Source organism: Rana temporaria, chromosome 1, assembly GCF_905171775.1.
Source record: "Rana temporaria chromosome 1, aRanTem1.1, whole genome shotgun sequence".
NCBI classification, from domain to species: domain Eukaryota; kingdom Metazoa; phylum Chordata; class Amphibia; order Anura; family Ranidae; genus Rana; species Rana temporaria.
This window is the reverse complement of record NC_053489.1, coordinates 407,749,699-407,769,644: the sequence shown is the minus strand read 5'-3', so window position 1 is coordinate 407,769,644 and position 19,946 is coordinate 407,749,699. Positions and strand designations below refer to the sequence as shown.

Below are 19,946 nucleotides of genomic sequence, written 5' to 3'. Positions count from 1 at the left end.
TTGACAGTCTTCCGAGAGGCTTCCGACGGTCGCATCCATCGCGTCACGATTTCCCGAAAGAAGCCGAACGTCGGTGCGCAGGCGCAGTATAGAGCCGCACAGACGTTCGGCTTCTTTCGGCTACGAGTGACGCGATGGATGCGACCGTCGGAAGCCTCTCGGAAGACTGTCAATCAAGAAGGAACGCCGGCTCCCGAAGACCCATACCCGGAAGCGACGGAGAAGATGCATCTCGAAAACGGGTAAGTACGGATCATATTTTAAAACAACTAGCCAATTCACCTAGACAAAACGAGCAGGAATCTAAGGGGAAAAGGTAAAAAAACAAATAAATGGGTGAACTCCCGCTTTAAGGTGAAAAAACACGAAGGTTTACAACCCCTTTAACCACTTCGGCCCTAGGAAGATTTTACCCCCTTAAATGACCAGACCATTTTTTTTTCGATACGGCACTGTGTTGCTTAAATTACAATTGCGCGGTCGTTATACCCCAACAAATTTAACGTCTTTTTTTCCCCAACAAATAGAGCTTTCTTTTGGTGGTATTTGATCACCTCTGCGGTTTTTATTTTTTGCGCTATAAACAAAAAAAGACTGACGATTTTGCTATGATAAATCTCTCCAAAAATGTATAAGAAATACAAATTCTTCCTCGGTTTAGGCCGGTTTTCATGAGCTGTAAGCCATAAATCGTCACAATTCTGACAAATCACGGCTAGAACTATCTTGCTTTATAATATATATATATACACAAATACTAGTAGAATACAGTATATATTCTTACATATGTTCAATGCATATCTTCTTCATAAAGACAAAAGGAGAAAATAAAAAAAAAAAGAGGGTGCTCCACTTTTGCTTATAGTACCGATCGGATTGGCAATCCTATAGTATTTAAAGGGATTGGTGTTTTTTTTTTTTTTTGCGTTTTTATAGCATGGTAAATATACAGTGGTGTGAAAGCAGCCTGAAAATGTTGCGTTTTTGGCCCCATGTGCAAGAGACCCCTCTTTGTTATCTAGTTTCATGTGTACGTAATACTGATCTATTGTATTGTTTTACAATAAATCGGAGTAGTAGTTGTGGATTCCCAGCACACTGTATATATGGTAGAGCTAATGTAGTTGGAATATATTCTTGAATCAATGCAACATGTCTGCAGATTCAATAAGTCGGCGCAAAGAGCAGCGATCAAGAACAGCCAGCCTCATCCTGATGTTACAGTGTTTGCATTGCAGAAAACCTGTCTTTAAAGCTGCCCTTGTTGACCTCTTGTCTTGGCACTTTGATTACTGACCTAGAACAAGTATGAAAAGGATTTCTGACTTTTTTTTTTTTTTTTTTTCACTAATTACTCCAGTTTGCATAATAGGCTAAAGTAAAAACATAAATCAACTGGCTGTCTATGTTGTCCCTTTCCCGCCGTATAAGTAAGGCATAAATTTCCTAAGCAGCATACTTTAGTGAAATCACTATGTGAACATAGCAGCCAGGAAACTAGGAGTTCACAAGTATCAGCTATCTTAAATTTCTCATGTCTGCTTTAACCACTTGCCGGCCGCCCACCGCAGATATACTGCATGTGGGGGGAGAAAGCGAGCACGCGCGGGTTCGTCAGACTCAATGTCTGGAGGCGACCCCCGAAGGCTCCTCTCAGAGGCAGGATGGGGATCTGTCAATGTAAACGAGGCAGATCCCTGTTCTGACGGGTGGTGAGAGAGATCTGCTGTTCCTAGTGATCTGGAATAGCGATCTCACTCCTACTCCCTGTTAGTCCACTCCCCCTACTGTAAGAAAGCACCTTCATAGGGAACAGAATTAGGACTGTTGTCTGGTTTTATTGCTGTCTGTGACCCCCACTGGGTAGAATCTATCTTTTTGCCTTGGCCATAAGCTCAGTCGCATTAAGCCTATGCTATGACCATAGTAATCTAAAGATTTGGTGACGAGGGCGTGGTTGTGTGTGGGGTTTTTTTTTTATTTTTTTTAATTAAGTCATTATCTCTTGAGCTTTGCCAAATTCCTGTAAAAGAATAAACCAATATTTTTTTTATTGCAGAGATTCATGTGATCTAAACTGTTTCATCATGCTTTGCATGACAGGCAGTTTGTAGTATATGGGTCAAGAGTGAAGGTAATACACCAGTAGAATTAGTTGGTACAGAAATATAAGTCTATTCATTTATTTTAAAAGCTTCTAAAATTTTAAACAGACTTGCTATTGAATGGAATCCCAGACATATTAAACCGTTTTCAATATGTAAACCACATTCACAGTTACAATTCCAATTGTTCGATGGAAATTTTCCATCCTTCGCCCCTGAATTTTCTCATGCCTATGGTTGAAAACCACAGTCGCTTTGACCATTAGAAAATTGAACTTATGTTCCAAACACAATGCTACTAGTGTAGGGTCATGCTGAAAGTTAGCAGATTACCTTCAGACGCGAGAGCTACAGTAAATGAAGATTAGCCTGAGAAGTCTGAAATTTTCTAGGGCTGTTCCTGATTAAAATTTTCATGTTCGATTTAATATTTTTTTTTTTTAATCAATTAATCGATTGATTATAACACACATACATATAATGTCCACAGACATCTCCCCCACTGTAATATGGTCCACATCTCCCCCCATTGTATAGGAAGATCAGTGCTTGCTTAGTCTTACCAGAGAAGCCAGCCGAACACGAGCAGTTGAGGCCGGGTGATGACGTCAGCGTGCCACCCTATACTCGCTTAGGCTGCCACCGGGTGGACAAAGATGGCCGCCGCTCCGGGAGCTAGGCCGAAGCCGCGGCCTTTCTTATGACTGAGGCAGCAGCGGAGCTCCGGATCACGTGGTGTGCTGATCTGCATATGGTGACCCGTTCAGATCATGGATCAATTACAATCCGTTGCACCACTAGTACTGATCAAAAGAATTTTGATCGATAAAAAAAGATGAACGATTAATCGAGGAATTTAATCTTTAATTTCCACAGCCCTAAAATTTTCCTTTGTTAAAGATAATAAACCCTTGACTAAACACACTGGCGATACAAAGATGAATGAAATCCTCTTACATAAGCTGTACCTATTTGTTTGCAGTCTTCTTTCCTCTGCAACCTTTTAGATGGCATTTATTAGCTTCAATCTGATGTCAAATACTTAAGGGTCCTTTCACACTGGCGGACCGTTCGTCCGCTCATTACAAGTCCGTTAACGGACTTGTAATGAATCCCTATGGGAACGCGTCCGTTAGCGGATGGAGCATCCGCTAGCGTCCGCGTCAGTCGGGATCCGCTTTTCCGAACGGAAGAAACCCTATTTTTCTTCCGTTCGGCGGAACGAATCGGATGCAGACGGACAGATGGTCCGTCTGCATCCGGTCCCCCATAGGGGACAGCGGAGCAGAGACAGGGCGGTCCCTGCACTGTGTGCGGGGACCGCCCTATCCGCCGACAGATGAGCGGGGATCCCCGCGGACACACGGAGCGGACCCAGAAACGGTCCGCTCCGCGTGAAAGAGCCCTAACAGAACAACGCAGCCTCTTAGGGAAACATGCACAGCCAAGGCTGCAATCACCTGCTATGTCCTAAGGGGAGGAAGGACCATCTCCCAGGATTTCCTGGTGTCAGGGAAAACTGTCAGAAGTGACTTGCGCAGATACCAGAGGAGGGAGAGAGCAGACAGGAACGAAGCTAAGTACCTGCGTTTTGTGAAAATGCTTTATTAACTGTTAAAGGAGTTGTAAAGGTTTGTTTTTTATTTTCTAAATGGGTTCCTTTAGTAAGCTGTTCTGGCTGACTAACCCCCTAGCCAGAACGGCTTGGATGATGGTGGCAAGTTTACTGAGGAGAAACAGGAAGTGAGAAATTCGGACAAAGAAAAAAACATTTAGAAGGGAAAGGGAAGGAAAAGGTAAGTGAACCAACAATGCACTAGCTTAAAGGAACCTATTTACAAAATAAAAAAACAAACCTTTACAACCCCTTTAATGTCAGAGCTCTACAACCAATTTAAATGACGCACCAACAGTTTACATAACTGAACCCGCTTCTATGATGCCATACTTTGTTCTGATCTTGGCCTGGTGACTGTTGCTTCATTCAGCTGACCATATACCCAAAGTAATCAGACCATGTATGGGCCAACCTGACATCCCGAAACCAACTCTTAACTGCTATGATTTGATCAGGATGGAAAATGTAACAGTGTAGTCTTGGTAGAAGTGCATATTGTATTTGTTCCTTCATGTCCTAATATCACCTGCGATAACCAACTGTTGGGCACTGACAATGGCTGCCTACATTTTGGCTTTTAGTCATTATTTTTAGTAAAATATTTTGAAGATGTGGTTGGTTGCATCCAAGACCCAGTTTTTCAGGTAGCATTGTTTACCTTTTTGTATTTTAAAGTGTTGAGCCTTGTTTACACAGATGCTTTGTTTGCTCTGAGGTGCACTGCCCTGCAGCACAAACCATTGGGTAGTAATGTATATCTGGGCTGGTTCCCACTGCTGCAATGTCAGACATCGCATATGACTGCTGTGCAAATCACATATGGCTGAATTTGCATCGCGTTTGGACCAAACTCGCACATGACCTTTTTTTTTTTGGTCTGCACCAGAATCGGATCGCAAGGCTGTTCACACTCATGCGATCTGATTTCTGTCCACATTGACAGTTCGCACTGCTTTATGCAAACTAATCTGGGGGTGTCATCAACTTTGTATTGACACTTCCAGCAGTTCGCATAGGGCAGTGTGAACTGCTTGCGGGAGACATGCGATGTGGGAACCTGTACTGGATTTTCAGGATTCCCACATCCCTGCAGTGTGAAATGAACCCAATGCTTTCCTCCCCTGCAGCACATACTCGCCTTTTACTTTGCATCTCTGACACCTTGATTTACTAAACCTGGAGAACGCAGAATCTGGTAAAGCTGTGCTTGGTAGCCAATTAGCTTTTAACTTCAGCTTGTTCAATTAAGCTTAGACAAAAAACTGGAAGCTGATTGGTTTCTGTGCAGAGCTTTACCAGATTTTGCACACCAGTTTTAATAAATGAATCCCCACATGTCTGCCAGGAGAGAAGAAAAATACCCAATATATCTTGGGATGTAGGGGCATTTTGATGATGTCCCCCCCCCCCCCCTTCCCCTTCCAGTCATGTGACACAGGTGTTTGTCGCATTTTCCCTGTTGCATGAAAGTTTAAAGGTTTGTAAGACCCGTGTAAGCTTTAACTAGGGCACATCGGAGCTTACATGAGGGGTATCTTTCCTAACTCCAGCAGCTGAACAGGTGAGTATATGTTGCTGGAAAGTAGGGACTAAAGTAAACCTGTTGCCTAGCCATGCATGGGCAAAGCACATTAATTTTTATTATTCATTTTTTTTTTTTTCTCTCATCTTATGCGTACACACGATTGGAATTTCCGATGGAAAAAGTCCAGATGGACTTTTTCCATCGGATTTTCCGATTGTGTGTAGCCCCGTCAGAGTTTCATCAAATTCCAAAGAATTCCATCAGAGTTTAGATATAGAACATGTTCTATTTATTTTTTATTAATTTTTTCGATGGAATTCTGGTGTGATTTGGCCGGGTAAAAGCCCGATCGTGTGTACGCGGCATAACAGTACTTGTGCTTAGAGACTTTAGCACGTTCTCTTGTTCCTTCTCTAGCACCCTAGCAATATCTAGATAGCAACTTTGAAGAATCTGTGTAAAAACTGACTTGATACTCAAATGTTTAATTGTAGACTGTGCTTGTGTACAGTCTCCTCGTCCCTATTCTCCTAATTGCCTGTTATAGTGGTATTAAAGGCAAATCATTATTTATTTTTTCAACAAACATGTTATACTTGCCTGCTAACCAATGGTTTTGCACAGAGCAGCCTTGATCCTCTTTTCTTGAGTGCCCCCCACCGGTGATCCTGGTCCTTCCCTCCTGCCACGTGCTCCCATAGCAAGGTATGGGGCACCCGAGCAGGCTCGCTTCTGAGCTGCTGCTCTGCATGTCCATTTACAAATGAAGCGCCCCCCACCCACTCTCCTCATTGGCTGTGATTGACAGTAGTGGAAGCCAATGGCTCTTGCTGCTGTCTCGGCTAACGAGGAGGTAGAGACCTGGGAGGGCCACTGCTCTAGTACACATTGCTGGATTGAGATGGGGCCTCTAGTAAGTATTGGGGGGGGGGGGGGGTTTGGTGCACTCAAAAAAATGTTTTACTTTATACATAAAAAAAAAAAAAAAAAACCTTAGTTCCCTTTCACGCTTATACGACTTGTACCACGATTTTGGACGGAAAAATCGTATGACAAGTCATTCTCCATGATTTTCAATGACTACCATTCATATTGGCACGACTTTAAGTTTCTGCACTACTTTTTTTCTGATTCCATGTTAGCAGATCCGACTTTGGCATGCGACTTGTGCATGAAGGGGGAACTCCACGCCAATTAAAAAAAAAAAAAAAAAAAACGGCATGGGTTCCCCCTTCATGAGCATACCGGGCCCATAGGTCTGGTATGGATTTTAAGGGGGACCCCCTACGCTGAAAAACCGCATGGGGTCCCCCCAAAATCCATACCAGACCCTTATCCGAGCACCGGCTTGTCAAAAAAGGGGGTGGGGACAAGAGAGCGCCCCCCCCCTTCTGAGCTGTACCAGGCCGCATGCCCTCAACATGGGGGAGGGGGGGGGGGTGCTTTTCCATGGTGTTCATTTTTAAATAGTTTGGCTGAAATTTGTGCTGCATTTAACATATATCTAGTTTCCCAGTACATACCCAGATCTCTGACATCATGGCCAAGTGGATGGATTTTCTGTGCATCTCCTTTATCTGTGAGTTAATTCTCCTTGTTCTTAGAGGTGGCTATATCTAAAGTGAGTTTCACTTTAAAGCAGAAGTCCGCCTGCCCCTTTAAAAATTAAGTCAGAAGCTACACATACTGTAGCTGCTGACTTTTAACAATAGGACACTTACCTGTCCTAGAGTCCAGCGATGTCGGCACCGCAGCCAATGTTTCCATCGGCTGTCAGGTGCTGCCGCCGCCATTTTAGGTTTTCGGCTTCACAATCGGGGTACCTACTGCGCAAAGTGCGATGCGCTCTCTCCCTGGCCTGCTTTTAAAATGGTTGTAAACTCCATATACCCAGTGAACTGACTAACCTCAGGTGATACAGAGATGAAACAAGTCCTCCATTAGTTTTACCTGTTTATCTGCAGTCCTCTCTTCTGTAAAGGGTTATGTATTTTGAATATAACTTTTTTTTTCCATATTTTTGTATTGCAGGTAGCTGTATCTGGTTGGGTGGCAGGCGTATCCAAGGGGTGCCATGAAGTACTCTGGGCCCCTGGAGAGCCAGAGACTGTCCTTTCTTTTAGAAAGGGCAGTCTCTAGAGAAGCCCAGATGTGGAAGGTGTGCGTGCACAAGACCCCAACCAACCAGGTAAGATTTTATTTTTTTCAAATGGGGGGAGATATATATAAAAATGTGTGTGTTTTAAATGAATGCTTCCTGTGCTAAAACCAGATGTGTACTGAAACTCTGTGATATATATATATATATATTTTTTTCTGTGGTTGTATAATTTATCATGGATTAGCACGCTAAGAAGAGTCCACTATAGGGAAAAAAAAAGTATTTTTATAGATGATTTAAAAAGCCTGTTTGGCCTAAGTTATGCAGCTTTTGTCGATATGCAGGTGCTTCCTCATTCTTGTATCATGTTGGAGAACATATCTTTAGTGTAATAGGTCTGTGCTGTACACAAAATGACCTCTCAGTCATAATGCGGTCCTTTCAGCAAACGAAGAATGTAGCTGGCAAAGATTGAAGTTAGTACGTGTTTCCTAGTGTTTTTACACCCATTGCACTCTTAAAAATCACTTTAAATGTGCTCTTTGGTGAGCTGTTTTTGAGCTCAGAAATGTAAAACCAAACATTTACATGAACGTATATTTAAATTCTTATTTTTTTTTTTGCATGCATTACCGTAGTCAAATCTCAAATCAAAAAATTTCCTCAACACCACTTGATAATTAAAGTGGTCCTTGAACTAAAAGGCATAGTGGCTTCCCACTTCCAATTCTACATTTGTGGCATTAAGTCCTATAAAAAAAAAAACGTATGTGGGTAAAAATGTTAGAAAATATATTTGTCGTACCCCAAGCTTCCGTATTGGATGACACAACCCTTCCTGTGAGATCCTGGGAAGGGGAAGTGTCTTGCATCTTATGAAAAGATGCTTCAGCACAGTGCAGGAGATTCTTAAAAATTCTCAGGATCTTAGATGATGATCCCTTATATAAGTAGATTTTCTAACTTTCCGTAGCTTTTTTTTTTTTTTTTATGCTGTGATTTAAGAAATGGGGTGGCAAGATACAAGTAAACTTTTTTGCCATTTGGTGGAAGGTCCGCTAATATGTCAGGGTAAATTTTAATTTGGCAAACAGAAGTGCCCTACAGGTGTATATATGTACCACCAGTTGTATGAGTGCTGACACCAGTCGGGGTCTTCTACTCGATCTCAGTGATATGTACTGTAAAACTTCTCAGTACCACTTAAAACTGGTTCTTGGTGAAAAAAATAATAATTCCCTAAGCCATTTGAGGCAATGAAGGATACAAAACCTGACATGGCGTAAGTGCAGACAAAATGCCGCAGGACGTGTCTGTCTACCATTTGTATTGTAACTTTCATCTGTGACCAGAGGTGGGAATGCAGTATAGTAGAAGGAACCATTCTAGAATGTCTCCATGGTTCAATGCACCAAATACGTAGACCAAACTTTGCAATAGTTAACAGGTATGTTTTTTTTATAATGGCCTTTTTTATGGTTGACATACATCAGCCAAACTGTATTTAAACTGATGTGATTGAGTACAGTTAGACATTTTAGAAACCAAACTATGTTTAACTCAAACTCGGCTCTATAAAGTAGATGATCAAATTTGCTATTGAAAAATCTGCATACAGTCTTTCTTTAAAAAAATACTGAACTCAGTGTGGTTGCATTACTTTAAGTCACTTAAAGGGGTTTTCCACCCATTTTTTAAGTTTATTAAAAGTCAGCAGCTACAAAAAGTGTAGCTGCTGGCTTTTAATAAACTGACACTTACCTGCTCCACGTTCCAGCGACGCGCCGGCCGGGGCTCCGCTCCTCCCCCCCCCTCCCCGGCCGGCGTCTTCATTGTCACTGTGGGCACCCGGCCGTGACGGCTTTCGGCTTCACGGCCGGGCACCCACTGCGCATGCGCGAGCGGCCCTGCGCTGTTTGATTGGACAGGCGATCGCCTATGACCTGTCATGTGTCCTAGGCGATCGCCTACAGGGAGGGGCTGCCAAAAGGCGATATGACGTATCGCCTTTGCAGCCCCTCGGCGGAAGGAGGAAGTGGGACAGGAAGTCCCCTTCTCCTGAAGCCCCCACTCCCCCCCCAAAAAAATTACATGCCAAATGTGGCATGTAAGGGGGCGAGGAGTGGGTTAAGCGGAGGTCAATTTTGAGGGTGGAACTCCTCTTTAAGTTACTTTTAACGGACAAGTGTAGTAGCATTACTTAAATGCATAGTGTTACAAATTATTTTGCCCGGCTGTAACATTAAGGCATATGGATTGAGCTGGATAACATTTAGGGACAGAATGTTGTCAACCTTTAACAGGAAGTACAGGAAATGGTTGAGGCAAATTTATTTTTTAAGCTGCTGATTTTTTTTTTATTTTTTTTTTTATAGACTTGCTTTTAAAATGGTCTTAGCAAAGTATAGCTTATATGAGACTTTAGTAATTGGGTTCACATATAGAAGAAGGCAGGATTGGAGCACCGGCTGGGCTGATGAATTTGTTTTACCTTCATGAATTTTATAGTTATCTCTTTATCCCGAAAAACAGACACTGCGTAATTGTGTACTTGGGCAAGTGTTTGCATAGTTTTCTTAGATTGGTATCGCATTTTTTCCATAGTATTGGTACATGCATATACTTGTCTTCTGTAGGTAATATATGGTGAGTTATGAGTAGACTCCTGGCATGATACAAGACTAGAGCAAGTTCAATTTGTTGGTCACAACCTATTCAGAACCCTTGGCTTTTTTTTTTTTTTTTTAAAGAACAGGCACATCCTAAAAGTAAGTTGCAGAGCACAGTAACATATTGCAGTTGGTAAGACTTTGCCATTTAATGGAGGTAATTTTCATAAGTGGAATGTGATTGGCCTCTGTGGGAGACTGCATTTCCCTAATAAATAATTCTCACAGATGCAAGGGGTGTACGATTGTTTAAAGCAGGGCTCGACAAATCCCGGTCGCCATGGCAACTAGAAATAGGGTCCTGGCGACTTGGCTTGGAAGGGGGGCAATGTGGTGTGCGCCATCTGGTGGTGAGCCGTTGGTATTACAAGTTATTACCACCAGATGTGTAAGCTGGAGCCATCTGGTGGTGGCCGTTGGTATTACAAGTTAAGCATTACAAGTTAAACAGCAATTCTAATATAATTTTTCACTATTTTCACTGCCATCTTCTTCTCTCTAATTAGAACCCCCAAACATTATATATATTTTTTATCTTAACACCCTAGAGAATAAAATGGCGATCGTTGCAATACTTTCTGTCACGCTGTATTTGCGCAGTGGTCTTCCAAGCGCACTTTTTTGGGAAAAAATTACACTTTTTTTAATTAAAAATAAGACAACAGTAAAGTTATCCCCATTTATTTTTTTATTTTTTTTATATTATGAAAGATAATGTTACGCCGAGTAAATTCATACCCAACATGTCACGCTTCAAAATTGCGTCCGCTCGAGGAATGCCGACAAACTTTTACCCTTTAAAATCTTCATAGGCGACGTTTAAAAAAAAATCTACAGGTTGCATGTTTTGAGTTACAGAGGAGGTCTAGGGCTAGAATTATTGCTCTCGCTCTACTAATCGCGGCAATACCTCACGTGTGGTTTGAACACCGTTTACATATGCGGGCGCTGCTCACGTATGTGTTTGCTTCTGCGCGCAAGCTCGTTGGGACGGGGCGCGTTTTCTGGCTCCTAACTTTTTTAGCTGGCTCCTAGATTCCAAGCAAATTTGTCAAACCCTGCCTTAAAGGTGTTGTAAAGGCGGAGTTTTTTTTTTTTTTTTTTATCTTAATGCATTCTGTGCATTAAGCAATAGTGCAAAACAATTGTGCAAGTAGCAATTCCAAGTTTCCAAAACACAGGAAATGTGCAAAAAAATCTTCTGTGCTTAAAAATTAGCAAAATACAGTTCTGATCATTCCCGGCAAAATTTGTGCAGAAATAATCTCTGTGCTGAATAAATATTCTGAATCCAATAATGAAGCAGTTACATAAAGTGCATACAGAACAAAGTGCAAATGCAGAATCTAAATAAAATACAATAACATCAGATGCAAAGTGCATGTGCCTCCATCCAGTACAGGTGCCCACATTTCACCCAGCATCTCACCTCATCTGGCTCATAAACAAGCCACTCTGGTAAATCCACACTGTCCGAGTGATCGCTGGCAGATCGATTCCCTGTTCGTTCAGATTCCCCCGAATATTATTGCTCAATAATATGGAAAGGAAAAGGAGGGGCTCCATGGTGTAGTAAATTTGATAAATTATAATCATAAAAATATGTACTTACAGTTTAGTAAACATACAGCGTTGAATAAAAAAACTTCCAATCTTGGCCGCGGCTGGAAGTGACGTCACCACGGCTTTGTTTCCCGGACGCGTTGCGTCACTGCCCACATGACTTTCTCATAGATGCCCCTGTGTCTTTTTTGCACATTTCCTGTGTTTTGGAAACTTGGAATTGCTACTTGCACTATTGCTTGTTTGCACAATTGATGTTCGCTTATTTATTTGCTTATTTACAATTTTTTTTCAATCTTGCACAGATTGTATTTATCACCTTTATTGCATATTTGCACAGGATATTTTGATACGTTATTTATTTTATATTCATTTGCATTGATTTTTATCTAGATTATTAATTTAGTAAGCGCCACATTCCCCCATTTTATTTGTTATCGGTGTGTGAACACCTCTTTTTGTTGGCTGCTGCTTTTATTAGTTAGTTTTGTAGATCATCACTGCCCTTGTAGTTTGCGCATTAGTATTCCTTCTATCACATAAAAAAAGATGCCTCTGATGAGGCTTTCAGTTACCATGACATGATTGCTGAATGCCTTTACAGGCGAAAGAGTAAACACTAGAGGCCACAAATTCCTTCAGCGGTACATAGCACTTGTGCTTCATTCCCCCTCTATCTTTTGCGCACTTTTTTTATTATTATATATCTATATCCTTATACATGTCTGAAAACGTGCTAATAAAGTCTCTATCTGGTTAAAAAAATATATAAATAAATTATATACATACATATACATATACCAGATAGAGACCTCTATGTAGCTAACACATGATTGTGTACAACAGACAGAAAGGTGAAAGATTTGAAAGTAGAGCGATAGATTATTTTCCTACATGTTTAACTGCTTGCCGACCAGCCGCCGTATAACTGTTATACGGAGGCAGGTCGGCTCTGCTGGGCGAGATCACGTAGATCTACGTCATCTTACCGAGCAGCCAATAGGGGTGTGCGCGCGCCGGCGGAGGCGTGCACGCGATCAGCGCCGGGCACCCACGATCGCTCGTTACAGAGCGAGAACCGGGAGCTGTGCGTGTGTAAACACACAGCTCCCGGTCCTGTCAGGGAGAGAAATGCTGATCTTCTGTTCATACAAGGTATGAACAGCGATCAGTCATTTCCCCTAGTCAGTCCACCCCCCCCCCTTCAGTTAGAACACACCCAGGGAACATACTTAACCCCTTCCTCGCCCCCTAGTGTTAACCCCTTCCCTGCCAGTGGCATTTTTATAGTAATAAATGCATTTTTATAGCACTGATCGCTATAAAAATGCCAATGGTCCCAAAAATGTGTCCGAAGTGTCCGCCATAATGTTGCAGTACTGATAAAAATCGCTGATCGCTGCCATTACTAGTAAAAAAAAAAAAAATTATAAAAATGCCGTAAAACTATGCTCTATTTTGTAAACGCTCTAACTTTTGCACAAACCAATCAATAAACGCTTATTGCGATATTTTTCGTAAAAAAAAAAAAAATGTAGAAGAATACGTATCGACCTAAACTGAGGGAAAAAAAAGTTTTTTTGTGGATATTTATTATAGCAATAAGTAAAAAATATTCATTTTTCTTTTCAAAATTGTCGCTCAATTTTTTTTCTTTGCGCAAAAACTAAAAACCGCAGAGGTGATCAAATGCCACCAAAAGAAAGCTCTATTTGTGCGGGGAAAAAAGGACGCCAATTTTGTTTGGGAGCCACGTCGCACGACCACGCAATTGTCAGTTAAACCGACGCAGTGCCAAATCGCAAAAACTGGCCTGGTCTTTGACCAGCAATATGGTCCGGGGCTTAAGTGGTTAACCGAACGCCTGGTACACACACTGAGATTATCGGACGAATGATTGTCCGTTTTATTTATTTTTTTGCATGCTAATCTCAGATCAAACCTGAAGAGTTTACTAAAGTCAGTCACAAATTCTCGTACAACAGAATGTTGTAATGTATTTGTATTGCGTTTTTGACCGACAACTGTACTGGCATTGTACATAATGTTGTGCATGTCCGATCGGTTAATATCGAATGAACTGTCATGATCAGCTCTCGAAAGCTATGTACTAACAATCTGATTACCGTTCGATCGCTTTGAAAGTGGTATTTTTTTTGTACAGTTTTCTGATCATGTGTACGGGGCTTAAAGCGGATGTTCCACCCAAAAAAAATATTAAAAGCCAGCAGCTACAAATACTGCAGCTGCTGACTTTTAATATAAGGACACTTACCTGTCCTGGAGTCCAGCGCCATCCGCAGCAGAGCACGAGTGATCGCTCGTCACCCTGATGCTCCCCCCGCCATCCACGCTGAGGGAACCAGGAAGTGAAACGCTGCGGCTTCACTGCCCGGTTCCCTACGGCGCGAGTCGCGCGGCGCCTGCCGATTGGCTCCCGCTGTGTGCTGGGAGCCGAGTGTTCCCAGCACACAACGGGGGGGGCGACGGGATGTGACGGCATGCCCGTCTTTTGCCCGTGAATGCCGGGCCGGAAGTGGGTGCAAATACCTGTCTTTAGACAGGTATCTGCACCCCCCTCCCCCTGAAAGGTGTCAAATGTGACACCGGAGGGGGGGAGGGTTCCGATCAGCGGGACTTCACTTTAGGGTGGAGAACCGCTTTAAGGAAGGGCTATGCAATAAGCGGCCCTCCAGCTGTTTCAAAACTACAAGTCCGATCATGCCTCTGCTTCTGGGTGTCATGATTCTGGCTGTCAGTCTTGCTATGCCTCATGGGACTTGTAGTTCTGCAACATCTGGAGGTCTACTAATTGAATATCCCTACAGTAGAAGATATCTGGTTTCCTCTGCTAGCAAAAGTTTGTGTCCAGCAAAACAGATCACAATTGCAGGCAATCTGAGGACACGAAAGGAAGTGGTTGTGGTGGTTTCATAAATTTTATTATGGAACATTGTACACATGCATTTGCATTTTTGTTACATAGAAGAAGCTCCTACAGAATAATACAATGAATATAAAGTCCCAACAGTGAATGGAAGATGGTCTCATTGCTGGAGTTTAAATAAAATGGGTTTAGGGTTTACCTGTTGGTAGAAGTCTGTCATTCAAATTTTAATTGTAAAATGGCCGTGAAGCTCTAACTTATGTTAGTTGGTTACCTATCACAGGCTATTCTTTACAGAGAAAGAGATTATGACTGTAGACTGCTAAGAGCCATTAGGAGAGCATTCCATAGAAAAAGTTCTTCTGATCTCGCAAGTGTGTCTACAATTCTCGCATTGGCAAAAGGTGCTTTTTTTTTTTATTATTTTTTTTTTTTTTAACGGCACTGGATATAGTGGGTTTTTACAGACTGGAGTGAGATAAAGAAGTACACATTTTTAAAGTTGATTTTATTTCTGCGCCACTTAGAATCTGCCAAAAAGCTGAAACTATTTTTATCAGAACTGCAGGAAAATGCCATGGCGATTGAATGTAACAAAGTCTAAACACTTGGTGTTTTAGGCTTTATAAATTATTGAGGGAGATTGCAATCCCATGTTCTTTTTGGGTAAAGAATTAAAGCACAGGTTGGTATGGATTCTGTAAATTCTCAGCCTGTGGCTTCTGTGCTCCTTGGCAAACCATGTTTGGTTGCGTTATTATAACATGAATAAATTAGGGGTCTGTGTTTTTATGGTTTTTGTTTGCATCAGATTTTCTCTCTCCATACAAGTCGCAGCGACTGTAAAGCATCTTGATGCAGGTTAATTTATCTTAAGCTGGCCATAGATGAACTTTTTTTTTTTTTTTTTTTTTTTTTTTTCAGCCAGCAGGCTGAATGGGGGGAAAACTGATTCCTCCATCCACACACGCAGGGTGAATGAGGAAACCCCAATCCCCCCGGGACATTGTATTCTGACAGCGGCACTCTCTCTATTGTCTAAACTTTTGTCGATTGATTTGGCTGCAGCCACTGATAAGTGTATTCTAACATTTACGATTCAACAAAAATCAATCAATAATCGAATTCAGTTAAACAGGTAAGGTTATACACAGATCATAATTTTTCTATTTTCATTGAAAGGAAGTCAACTTCAGGTCAAATGTATTTGGGAATAAACTGCGAGTGAGCTCAAACGCATCTCTGCCTTCGGTCTCCTATTAGCAGGGATGTCTCCACTTCTCAGTGGACGCAGTCTCTTTATTACAGGTGCTTATATAGCGTTGTCAATTTACATATACATTGTACAGTCACATCCGTCCCTGCCCTCAAGGAGCTTACAATCTATGGTCCCTAACTCGCATTCATACATATACATACTAGGACCTATTAAGACAGGAGCCAATTAACCTAAAAGCATGTCTTTGGAGTGTTGGAAACCAGAGTACCCGGAAGAAACCCATGCAGGCACAGGAAAACATGCAAACTCCATTCAGGTAATGCTGTGGTTGGGATTTGAACCAGCGACCCCAGTGCTGCTAGACAAAAGTGCTAACCACTTGGCTACTGTGCTGCCACAAGTCTAGAAAGATTTCATTTCCCCCCCCCCCAACCTGCAGTCCACAAAGGGGGGGGGGGATAAAATAAACTTCATTGGATTCACCACTGCTGCAGGCTATGCTCAAAGCGGAGCTCCACCCAAAAGGGAAGTACTGGTTTAAGGAATCGTCCCCCGCTCCTCTTGGAGATTGGCACTTTTGAGGACCGGGGGGCAGGTACCTGCTCCCACCTCCGCTCTGACCACCTAGCTGATTGGAGTGGAAGTTCTCCCCCCCCCCTGCAGTCTTCTGGGACATGTGACAGGTTGCAGAAGACTGCACCCACGATGCACAGCGAGCACCCAGCTGTGATGCTGCAAGCTTTCACAGCCGAATGCCCATAGTGAAGATGCCGGCGCAGAGGAAAGAAGACAGCGGGTGAAAATGAGCAAACCGCTGGATCAAGGAGTCAGTTGAGTGGCTGTTTTTTAAAAGTCAGCAGCTACAGTTTTTGTAGCTACTGACTTTTATTTTTTTCACAGGAGACTGGAACTCCCCTTTGTATTCATTAAAGGGGAATTTATTAAAACTAAGCAGCTGCATATGGCATCCAGTCAGCATCTTTTATTTTCAAAGCTTATCTAAACAAACTGAAGTTAGAAGCTGATTGGTTTCCATGCACAGCTGCTCTAGATTCTACATCCCCAGGTTTCATAAATCCCCCCCCCCCCCACAAAGATTTCTGAAATGCTTGTCTCTTAGCAGATTGGAGCTTCCCATTGTTCCAACACCAGCTCATAGGTACTCGGAGAGTGGAGGAAGTGCATAAAGTTTTTTAATTTTCTTTTTGGTTTCAGTTTGTGATTTAGCTCATCTGAGTTAATTGTAAAATATATAGTTTTGATTGTTGTTGTTGGGCCTCATGCGCACTGGATGTTTTGCCATCTCCCTCTTATGGCCTGTACACACGATCTGAAAATCATACGAAATGTACAGCTTTCTAAGCGATTGATCGATAATCTGATCGTTCGTTCGCACAGATTCCTTATTCCAGCTGTGCAAATGACCAGGAAGTGACAAGGAAGCTGTGTCTGATTTTTCTCTCTCCCGTAATACTTTTAGGACAAGACTGCATGGAAATATTAATGAGAATGCTGCGTATTGTGAGACTGTAAAATGGCATAAATTGTGCGCTTCTTCAAATAGTAGATGTGCATGTAGTCTGGGGACATAGTTTGAATAATATCAACTAACATCCTAAATTGTACCACCTTCTTCTTTTTTTCATTTTTTATTATTGACTGATGATAAAAAAAAATCAAAATATTTAGTCTGCTCATCTATCACCTTTGAACCAGAGTGAGCTCTTCTACACCAATTTCTTTTTTCAGGTTGGGTTCAGGTGTTATTCTAGGCCATTTTATTACTGTACTTTATATGTATTTAAGTGTCCATCTATCGGTCATCTGTACAATTTGTCCCAGATCATTCAGACATCTTGTCTGTTCATTCTCCTACTGGTTTTCACTACAGAGCAATATTACTGAACATCTGCTTCCCCATTGTTCAGAGTGTTCTTAAGTTCATACATTGTTTCTTTGTCCTGGGGGCATTTATCATGGTAATAATGCAGTATGTACTCATGGAAAAGTTTTATTTGCTTCTGCAAAGCTTCGTACGTACGTGCAGAACAATTACGGTGTAAAACAAATTATATCTTTGTCGTCTTCAGACAGGTTTTATAATTGTGCAGAAAGAGCATATAACAACGTTACAAAAAATAAAAGGCTTTAAACCTTTTTGCTAGGGCTAAATTTTGCTTAGTTATAGGATTAGTGAAAGGGCAAATTCAAACAACTGCTAAAATTGATCAGTGCACATATTCCTTTATTTCTTGTATCCTGCACAATACGCTGTGTTGGGGGGGGGGGGGGGGGGTAAAAAGATTGCATTGATTCGAAAATAGAAATGTGGTACTCCATATAAATTTTCAAAATAAGGTATGCAAAAAAATCATGAAATATATGGTGCCACAGAGTATACAGTTTTTAACCACTTCAGCCCCGGAAGATTTGGCTGCTTAATGAGTGGTCATTTTTTGCGATACAGCACTGCATTGCTTTAACTGACAATTGCACGTCATGTGACATTGTACCCTAACACAATTGATGTCCTCTTCTTCTTTATTTTTTATTTTTTTTTTACAAATCAAGCTTTATTTTGGTGGTATTTGATCACCTCTGTGCTTCCTTTTTTTTTTTTTTTTTTTTTTTTTACTGATTACTGTATAAATGACACTGACAGGGAAGGGGTTAAACACGAAGGGGGGATCAAGGGGTTAAATGTGTCCTAGAAAGTGGTTCTAACTGGGGGGGGGTGGGCTCACTACAGCATGACGGAGATCACTGCTCCCTATGGGAAGGTCAGCAAGCATTAAGGAGAAGTATAGCCAAAGCTCATTTGACTGTACTTTTCCTGTGGATGACAGGAGTGCAGTTCATTCTGCACTCCTGTGACTCGGTTTCAGTGGACAGTGGTCTGAGCTTTCTGCTCAGGGAGCACCGAGGACCAAGCAGTGTTTGATCAGTCTTGGAGCCAGTGGGGGGCAGATGCAGCATTGGACCAATGCTGCATCCACTTAGGTAAATATGATCTGTGAAGGAAAAAAAAAAAACGAAACTTCTCTGTTTTCAAATGGAAGAGAAGAAGGAAGAAGACAGCGGAGAGAAGCCCTGCCCCCCGGAGGAGACAGGCAGAAGAGGGAACAGAGAAGAAAGCGGAAAGAAAGCCCAGGGTTTGGTCTGGATCTTGGGGGAACCCCACGCTGTTTTTTCAGCGTAGGTTAACCTCTTATGATCCAGACCAAGTCGAGGGGCTTGATGTGCCATTGCAGGGGAACCCACGCCGTTTTTTTGTTTGAAATTTGGCGCGGAGTTCCCCTTCATGGTCAGCGCAAGCTGAAAACAGTTCGGCCTTTCACGTGCGCCGACTCAAGCTGTGCAATCACAGCTACGCTGCTTGGGATTTACCAAGATTTTCCCGGCGTAGTGAGACGGCGTGCATAAAAGGATGTGTATTTGCCCCGCACGTATGCGCAGTATGCAAATAAACCTCCCGGAGGTTTATTCCTACTTGCGGCGTACGGCGCTCGATTTCACAAAAAACACTTTCACTTTCAATTTGGCCCGGGAAACTTAAACAAACACATGTCGCTACACTTCCCCAAATCGCCACACATCCCCCCCCTAATAAACTCTCGCCCAAACCCCTTCTATTTACATTTCTAAATGCCGTACGCCAGGTCTATACAGGCGCACCATGCGCCCTCTCCTGGGCGCACTAGGCATTATAGTAAATAAAGAAATATGCTGCTCTGGCAGCGTATTTCTTTAGTAAATGACAAAACGGCTTTTACTCCTGTCTTTGCTCCATGAGTCATGGAGCAAAGGCTTGGTAAATCAGCCCCCATATGTCCTTGATCATTTATTAAGAATTCCTAAATTATAAAAAAGCATGGGGAAGCTTTATCAAAATCTATTTTTTATTTTATTTTGGAGGTTCATGTTTTAAGCAGAATACACATTTCAAGCATCTGTGTACCTTTCTTGTATTGCTCTATATAGTGTGGGAGCCAAAGCTAAACCGATTTTTTTTTTTTTCCCATGCAGATTATGGGATTATGTTGGTTTTTAAAGTTCACATATGAGACACACTTGATTTCACTTTTGAAGTTGACACCAAAGTTGCCAGTTCACTGCTTAAAGTGCACACTGCTACTATGATTATTACAGTTTCACCTTCTCAACAATGAATGCCAAATATTTCATCACTTTCTGTAGGGAGATTTAATTGTTAAGCAAACCCAAGAGCAGGTTAAAAACAAAGAAAACAGATGAAAGAG

At 42.0% G+C, this 19,946-nt stretch overlaps 1 protein-coding gene across 2 annotated transcripts in view; it reads left to right on the top strand.

Annotated features, from left to right (window-relative positions):
- CCNI (cyclin I) overlaps positions 1 to 19,946 on the top strand; it is a 60,291-nt gene that overhangs the window by 2,504 nt on the left and 37,841 nt on the right. For both annotated transcript variants that reach the window (XM_040324106.1, XM_040324101.1), the window contains exon 2: positions 7,280 to 7,436. In XM_040324106.1, coding sequence (XP_040180040.1) covers positions 7,323 to 7,436 — 114 coding nt within the window. In that variant the 5' untranslated portion in view covers positions 7,280 to 7,322. The remainder of the gene's footprint in view (positions 1 to 7,279; positions 7,437 to 19,946) is intronic.